At 37.7% G+C, this 9,594-nt stretch overlaps 1 protein-coding gene across 1 annotated transcript; it reads right to left on the bottom strand.

Moving 5' to 3' along the window:
• On the bottom strand, positions 1-9,108 carry LOC112239634 (the record flags this gene model as incomplete). The annotated part of the gene is given in 7 exon segments (XM_042312259.1): positions 1-206; positions 532-625; positions 746-838; positions 992-1,019; positions 3,506-3,595; positions 8,374-8,477; positions 8,662-9,108. Coding segments are annotated over 7 exon segments (682 nt in total), but the record flags the coding sequence as incomplete, so codon positions are not given.
• Positions 9,109-9,594: the final 486 nt, after the last annotated feature.

Raw genomic sequence — 9,594 nt, 5'->3', positions numbered from 1 at the left:
TTTCTGCCTCGTAGCTGTAGTTAGTCATGTTGGCCTCCACCTGAATCATGACTGAGGTACACGCGCTGATGTTTGCACCATTGGGCAGACAATTCGGCTCACCCAAGATGGCATTTATCAAAGAGCTCTTACCAGCTCCTGTCTTCCCAAATACTCCAACTAAGACTTTGTTTTTAACACCTGTCCTTAACTTTGTCATTTTACCCCTGTAAAAAAGTACAAAGCATAATCAAATGTAATTTTTTCAAGAAATTGTACATACAATGTGAAACACTTTGAGTTTAGTTTTTTAGTTGCGACTAGTGACCTGGCTGTGATTGTGCCAAAGGTTAGCTGTATGATTTTTTTATTTTATGGTTCATATTTAAGTAATGCAATGTCCACATTAAGTTAGTAAATCAGACAACTTGTGCTTTCAAGAGTCAGTCGGTAAACATTATTTTATATGGGATGGATGCGGTTATCATGACGTGAGGGCAGCGTATTCATTTATTCAAATTACACATATTTTACATTTTTGTGAGTGCTTACTTGAGGTAGTCAATGAATTCCTTCTTGGGAAGAGTTTTTAGTTTCTCAAGGACTTGTGTCACACACGTCTCTGCTGCCTTCATGGCTTGTCTCTCTGTGTTATTACATACAATGAACATGAATTAGTATGAATGTCTAGATATTTTGGGCGATTAACTATAGCAAAACAATCTATCCGGTTTTGTAATAAAGGAGTAACTTTAGAAGTACTTACCGAATTTAGAGGTTGGTTGTGTAGGTTTGGGAAAACACTGTTGCTTTGGTGGTGTACTGGTTGAAGGGAAGGTAGGAGGATTTTTTATTTTGCCTGAGAAAAAACATAAATCGTTACTGTAATATTTATTTTTATACAATTAAGCTCCAAAACCTTGTTTATTCTTTAAGAATGGTGCTGGCATAAATGATTAAATGAGCAGGGTACATAATGCCTTTTTTATATACAAAACAAAATAATCTGTACCTTGTGGACTAATGCTGGGAGCTGCCGCCTTACACAATGGAACGTTGTAAGATAAAGGAAAGTAAATACATGTTGTTTTAAATAAACCCATCATATAGCATCATCCTTCATTTACACTAAGAGTACATACATGTTGTTTTAAATAAACCCATCATATAGCATCATCCTTCATTTACACTAAGAGTACATACATGTTGTTTTAAATAAACCCATCATATAGCATCATCCTTCATTTACACTAAGAGTACATACATGTTGTTTTAAATAAACCCATCATATAGCATCATCCTTCATTTACACTAAGAGTACATACATGTTGTTTTAAATAAACCCATCATATAGCATCATCCTTCATTTACACTAAGAGTACATACAAATAAACCCATCATATAGTTGTTTTAAATAAACCCATCATATAGCATCATCCTTCATTTACACTAAGAGTACATACATGTTGTTTTAAATAAACCCATCATATAGCATCATCCTTCATTTACACTTACATTTACACTATAGCATCATCCTTCATTTACACTAAGAGTACATGTTGTTTTAAATAAACCCATCATATAGCATCATCCTTCATTTACACTAAGAGTACATACATGTTGTTTTAAATAAACCCATCATATAGCATCATCCTTCATTTACACTAAGAGTACATACATGTTGTTAAATAAACCCATCATATAGCATCATCCTTCATTTACACTAAGAGTACATACATGTTGTTTTAAATAAACCCATCATATAGCATCATCCTTCATTTACACTAAGAGTACATACATGTTGTTTTAAATAAACCCATCATATAGCATCATCCTTCATTTACACTAAGAGTACATACATGTTGTTTTAAATAAACCCATCATATAGCATCATCCTTCATTTACACTAAGAGTACATACATGTTGTTTTAAATAAACCCATCATATAGCATCATCCTTCATTTACACTAAGAGTACATACATGTTGTTTTAAATAAACCCATCATATAGCATCATCCTTCATTTACACTAAGAGTACATACATGTTGTTTTAAATAAACCCATCATATAGCATCATCCTTCATTTACACTAAGAGTACATACATGTTGTTTTAAATAAAACCATCATATAGCATCATCCTTCATTTACACTAAGAGTACATACATGTTGTTTTAAATAAACCCATCATATAGCATCATCCTTCATTTACACTAAGAGTACATACATGTTGTTTTAAATAAACCCATCATATAGCATCATCCTTCATTTACACTAAGAGTACATACATGTTGTTTTAAATAAACCCATCATATAGCATCATCCTTCATTTACACTAAGAGTACATACATGTTGTTTTAAATAAACCCATCATATAGCATCATCCTTCATTTACACTAAGAGTACATACATGTTGTTTTAAATAAACCCATCATATAGCATCATCCTTCATTTACACTAAGAGTACATACATGTTGTTTTAAATAAACCCATCATATAGCATCATCCTTCATTTACACTAAGAGTACATACATGTTTTTTAAATAAACCCATCATATAGCATCATCCTTCATTTACACTAAGAGTACATACATGTTGTTTTAAATAAACCCATCATATAGCATCATCCTTCATTTACACTAAGAGTACATACATGTTGTTTTAAATAAACCCATCATATAGCATCATCCTTCATTTACACTAAGAGTACACATGTTGTTTTAAATAAACCCATCATATAGCATCATCCTTCATTTACATGTACATGTTTTTTAAATAAACCCATCATATAGCATCATCCTTCATTTACACTAAGAGTACATACATGTTGTTTTAAATAAACCCATCATATAGCATCATCCTTCATTTACACTAAGAGTACATACATGTTGTTTTAAATAAACCCATCATATAGCATCATCCTTCATTTACACTAAGAGTACATACATGTTGTTTTAAATAAACCCATCATATAGCATCATCCTTCATTTACACTAAGAGTACATACATGTTGTTTTAAATAAACCCATCATATAGCATCATCCTTCATTTACACTAAGAGTACATACATGTTGTTTTAAATAAAACCATCCTTCATCATATAGCATCATCCTTCATTTACACTAAGAAGTTGTTTTAAATAAACCCATCATATAGTCATCATTTACATGTTGTTTTAAAATAAACCCATCATATAGCATCATCCTTCATTTACACTAAGAGTACATACATGTTGTTTTAAATAAAACCATCATATAGCATCATCCTTCATTTACACTAAGAGTACATACATGTTGTTTTAAATAAACCCATCATATAGCATCATCCTTCATTTACACTAAGAGTACATACATGTTGTTTTAAATAAACCCATCATATAGCATCATCCTTCATTTACACTAAGAGTACATACATGTTTCAAGGGTAAGCATTCTTTATGCTTTTATACTGCATTATACTTTACAAAGCAAAGGTCTGTAAGTGTCTGCCCGGTATGCTGAGAGACTTGGTTCACAACCCAATGCATACCTGGTCCAAGGAAGCCCATGCCATTGTGGAGGATGTTTGTACTTGGCTGTCAGTTGCTGTCCCATCATTTTCTAACTCCTTTTGTATCGCCTGTCATCAATAAATAAAGTAGTATAAAGTGCATTAAAACCCCTTTGAGCTATTTATAATTAAGCAATAAGGCCCGAGAAGGTGTGGTATGTAGCCAAAATAATGGCTGTTCTTACGCACGATAAAACGCAAACGCCTGAATACAGCCCTAAGCAGTGGTATATTGGCCATATACAACAAAAAAAACAATGTGCCTTATTGCTGTTATAAACTGGTTACCAATGTAATTAGAGCAGTAAAAACAAATGTTTGTCTTACACGTTGTATACGGTCTGATATAGACTGTAGAACTGTTTGGCCATAATGACCATTATTATGTTTGTAGGAAAAAGGGGGAGGCTTGCAAGCCGAAGAACACCATCCCAACCGTGAAGCACGGGGGTGGCATGTTGTGGGGGTGCTTTGCTGCAGGAGCGACTGGTGCACTTCACAAAATAGATGACATCATGAGGAATTAAAATGATGTGGATGAATGAAGCAACATCTCAAGACATCAGTCATGAAGTTAAAGCTTGGTCACAAATGGGTCTTCCAAATGGACAATGATCCCAAGCATACTTACAAAGTTGTGGCAAAATTGCTTAAGGACAACAAAGTCATCACAATGCCCTGTTCTCAATCCTATAGAACATTTGTGGGCAGAACTGAAAAAGTGTGTGTGAGCAAGGAGGCCTACACACCTGACTCAGTTACACCAAAAGGAATGAGGCAAAATTCACCCAACTTATTGTGGGAAGCTTGTGGAAGGCTACCCAAAATGTTTGACCCAAGTTAAAAACTTTAAAGATAATGCTACCAAATACTAATTGAGTGTATGTAAACTTCTTCCCCTCTGGGAATGTGTTGAAAGAAATAAAAGCTGAAATAAATCATTCTCTTAACTATTATTCTGAGATTTCACATTCTTAAAATAAAGTGGTGATCCTAACAGAACTAAGGCAGGGACTTTTTACTTGGATTAAATTTCAGAAATTGTGAAAAACTGAGTTTAAATGTGTTTGGATACTGTGTTTGTAAACTTCCGACTTCAACTGTACAGTTCATTCGGAAAGCAGTCAGCACTCTTGACTTTTTTCAAATTTTGTTACGTTACAGCCTTATTCTAAAATTGATTAAATTATTTATTTTCCTCACCAATCTACACTCAGTACCCCATAATGACAAAGCAAAAACAGTTTTTTTGAAATTTTTGCTAATTTAGAAAACATATTAAACTTAAATAAATCAAAATCAAATCAAATCAAATCAAATTTTATTTGTCACATACACATGGTTAGCAGATGTTAATGCGAGTGTAGCGAAATGCTTGTGCTTCTAGTTCCGACAATGCAGTAATAACCAACAAGTAATCTAACTAACAATTCCAAAACTACTGTCTTATACACAGTGTAAGGGGATAAAGAATATGTACATAAGGATATATGAATGAGTGATGGTACAGAGCAGCACAGGCAAGATATAGTAGATGATATCGAGTACAGTATATACATATGAGATGAGTATGTAAACAAAGTGGCATAGTTAAAGTGGCTAGTGATACATGTATTACATAAGGATGCAGTCGATGATATAGAGTACAGTGTCATTGTCAGTGTGTTGGCAGCAGCCACTCAATGTTAGTGGTGGCTGTTTAACAGTCTGATGGCCTTGAGATAGAAGCTGTTTTTCAGTCTCTCGGTCCCAGCTTTGATGCACCTGTACTGACCTCGCCTTCTGGATGACAGCGGGGTGAACAGGCAGTGGCTCGGGTGGTTGATGTCCTTGATGATCTTTATGGCCTTCCTGTAACATCGGGTGGTGTAGGTGTCCTGGAGGGCAGGTAGTTTGCCCCCGGTGATGCGTTGTGCAGACTTCACTACCCTCTGGAGAGCCTTGCGGTTGAGGGCGGAGCAGTTGCCGTACCAGGCGGTGATACAGCCCGCCAGGATGCTCTCGATTGTGCATCTGTAGAAGTTTGTGAGTGCTTTTGGTGACAAGCCGAATTTCTTCAGCCTCCTGAGGTTGAAGAGGCGCTGCTGCGCCTTCTTCACGATGCTGTCTGTGTGAGTGGACCAATTCAGTTTGTCTGTGATGTGTATGCTGAGGAAATTAAAACTTGCTACCCTCTCCACTACTGTTCCATCGATGTGGATAGGGGGTGTTCCCTCTGCTGTTTCCTGAAGTCCACAATCATCTCCTTAGTTTTGTTGACGTTGAGTGTGAGGTTATTTTCCTGACACCACACTCCGAGGGCCCTCACCTCCTCCCTGTAGGCCGTCTCGTCGTTGTTGGTAATCAAGCCTACCACTGTTGTGTCGTCCGCAAACTTGATGATTGAGTTGGAGGCGTGCGTGGCCACGCAGTCGTGGGTGAACAGGGAGTACAGGAGAGGGCTCAGAATGCACCCTTGTGGGGCCCCAGTGTTGAGGATCAGCGGGGAGGAGATGTTGTTGCCTACCCTCACCACCTATCACATTTACATATGTTTTCAGACCCTTCACTCAGTACTTTGTTGAAGCACTTTTGGCAGTGATTACAGCCACGAGTCTTCTTGGGTATGACGTTAAAAGCTTGGCACACCTGTATTTCAAGAGTTTCTCCCATTCTTCTCTGCAGATCCTCTCAAGCGCTGTCAGGTTGGATGGGGAGTGTCGCTGCACAGCTATTTTCATGTATCTCCAGACATATTCGATCAGGTGCAAGTCCGGGCTCTGGCTGGGCCACTCAAGGACATTCAGAGACTTGTCCTGATGCCACTCCTGCGTTGTCTTGGCAGTGTGCTTAGGGTCATTGCCACTAAAAAACATCCCCACAGCATGTTGCTGCCACCACTATGCCTCACCTTCGGGATGGTGCCAGGTTTCTTCCAGACATGACACTTGGCATTCAGGCCAAAGAGTTCAATCTTGGTTTCATCAGACAAGAGAATCTTGTTTCTCATGGACTGAAAGTTCTCTAGGTTTTTCTTTAGGTTTTTCCTCTTACATGCACTGTCAACTGTGGGACCTTATATCGACAGGTGTGTGCCTTTCCAAATCATGTCCAGTCAATTCAATTTACCACAGGTGGACTCCAATCAAGTTGTAGAAATATCTCAAGGATGATCAATGGAAAAAGGATGCACCTCAGCTCAATTTCGAGTCTCATAGCAAAGGGTCTGAACACTTATACAGTGGGGCAAAAAAGTATTTAGTCAGCCACCAATTGTGCAAGTTCTCCCACTTAAAAAGATGAGAGAGGCCTGTAATTTTCATCATAGGTACACTTCAACTATGACAGACAAAATGAGAAAAAAAAATCCAGAAAATCACGTTGTAGGATTTTTAATGAATTTCTATGCAAATTATGGTGGAAAATAAGTATTTGGTCACCTACAACCAAGCAAGAATTCTGGCTCTCACAGACCTGTAACTTCTCCTTTAAGAGGCCCCTCTGTCCTCCATTCGTTACCTGTATTAATGGCACCTGTTTGAACTTGTTATCAGTATAAAGACACCTGTCCACAACCTCAAACAGTCACACTCCAAACTCCACTATGGCCAAGACCAAAGAGCTGTCGAAGGACACCAGAAACAAAATTGTAGACCTGCACCAGGCTGGGAAGACTGAATCTGCAATAGGTAAGCAGCTTGGTTTGAAGAAATCAACTGTGGGAGCAATTATTAGGAAATGGAAGACATACAAGACCACTGATAATCTCCCTTGATCTGGGGCTCCACGCAAGATCTTACCCTGTGGGGTGAAAATGATCACAAGAACGGTGAGCAAAAATCCCAGAACCACACGGGGGGACCTAGTGAATGACCTGCAGAGAGCTGGGACCAAAGTAACAAAGCCTATCATCAGCAAGGGCATTGAAGATGAAACGTGGCTGGGTCTTTCAGCATGACAATGATCCCAAACACACTGCCCGGGCAACGAAGGAGTGGCTTCGTAAGAAGCATTTCAAGGTCCTGGAGTGGCCTAGCCAGTCTCCAGATCTCAACCCCATAGAAAATCTTTGGAGGGAGTTGAAAGTCCATGTTGCCCAGCAACAGCCCCAAAACATCACTGCTCTAGAGGAGATCTGCATGGAGGAATGGGCCAAAATACCAGCAACAGTGTGTGAAAACCTTGTGAAGACTTACAGAAAACGTTTGACCTGTCATTGCCAACAAAGGGTATATAACAAAGTATTGAGATAAACTTTTGTTATTGACCAAATACTTATTTTCCACCATAATTTGCAAATAAATTCATTAAAAATCCTACAATGTGATATTCTGGATTTTTTTTTCTCATTTTGTCTGTCATAGTTGAAGTGTACCTATGATGGAAATTACAGGCCTCTCATCTTTTTAAGTGGGAGAACTTGCACAATTGGTGGCTGACTAAATACTTTTTTGCCCCACTGTATTGCCCCACTGTATATATAAGATATATCTGTTTTTTATTTGTAATACATTTGCAAAACTGTCTAAAAACCTGTAGATTGACGAGGGACATTTGTTTTAATAAGGCTGTAATGTAACAAAATGTCCAAAAAGTCAAAGGGTCCGAATACTTTCCGAAATGCACTTTAAATATGAAATCCTTTCAACAAAGTCATGCAGTACTGCACTTTGTTGAGCAGTTGAGTAAATAAGACATGACAAAGTATTAAGATAATTTTGTGACATAGTTTACAAAAAGCTAAAAATATATATATTTGGCTGATCTATCCCTAAACTATGCCTAAAGTATAGGGCTTCGTGATATGTTCAATATGTGAAAGACAGAAAATGATCAATAAGAATCAAATAAAATAGCTTGTTACATACCTTGTGTTTCTCTTGAAATTTGTACCTTGGACCAAGTTTTGGAATCAAGTTGGCAAAGGCTTTTTCATCTAGGAGCAGGAAACTCTCTTTGTCAATTTTTTCATCTAGACGTCAGGATACAAATGAAGTCGTAAAGAATCAGGACAACTCACAGCACAAGTGAATTATACAATTCAGTGATGAAACAATAAAAGCTCAAAGTGAATCATGTTTCTAAATGAATTTGCCAGTTCTTTCCATCCCTGTCTATAAAATATATGTACAAAAACACTTTAGAAATATGCTTACCTTTGAATCTGTCAATATACTCACTGAAGTTCCATTCAGTTAATTTGTCTCTGACAAAGTTATCCATGAAACCACATTAGGCTAAAACATCAAATGAGAAAGACATACACATTTACAGTTATTACACTTAAGGTTATGCTTTCAGTATTTGCTAAGTCTTTTGCAAATGTTACCCACACCTCCTTAAAGAGCAACAGACTGAGCGATGGGACTTGATGGATGTATTGGTTACGTATGGTTTACAAAGTAGGCATGACTTTAACTATATCAACTTATCTGTTTCCAAAGTGTTTCAGCATAGAGGCTTCATCAGGGTATACATCATGGTGGATTTACAAAGAGTAGACCTGGGATAAACTCTTCATTCTGATACCACAGCTAAGCATTTAATGAATAGACCTGGGATAAACTCTTCATTCTGATACCACAGCTAAGCATTTAATGAATAGACCTCGAGGTCAGCCAACGAGAGAGCGCAGGTCGCAATGGTGGGTAGTATATGGGGCTTTGATGAAAAACGGATTGCACTGTGATAGACTGCATCCAATTTGTTGAGTAGGGTATTGGAGGCTATTTCGTAAATGACATCGCCAAAGTCGAGGATTGGTAGGATGGTCAGTTTTGGCTAAGGGTATGTTTGGCAGCATGAGTGAAGGATGCTTTGTTATAAATAGGAAGCCAATTTAGATTTAACTTTTGATTGGATGTTTGGATATGGGTCTGAAGGTGAGTTTACAGTCTAACCAGACACCTAAGTATTTGTAGTTGTCCACTTATTTCAAGTCAGAGCCATAGTGATGTTGGACAGGCGGGTAGGTGCAGGTAGCGATCGGTTGAAGAGAGGCATTTAGTTTACTTGTATTTAAGAGCACTGGAGGCCACGTGAAGGAGAGTTGTATGGCATTGAAGCTTGCCTGAGGGTTGTTAACACAG

This window comes from Oncorhynchus tshawytscha, unplaced genomic scaffold, assembly GCF_018296145.1.
Source record: "Oncorhynchus tshawytscha isolate Ot180627B unplaced genomic scaffold, Otsh_v2.0 Un_contig_19575_pilon_pilon, whole genome shotgun sequence".
In the NCBI taxonomy this organism is placed as follows: Eukaryota; Metazoa; Chordata; class Actinopteri; order Salmoniformes; family Salmonidae; genus Oncorhynchus; species Oncorhynchus tshawytscha.
The sequence above is the reverse complement of the archived record's forward strand: the minus strand, read 5'-3'. Positions and strand labels throughout refer to the sequence as shown.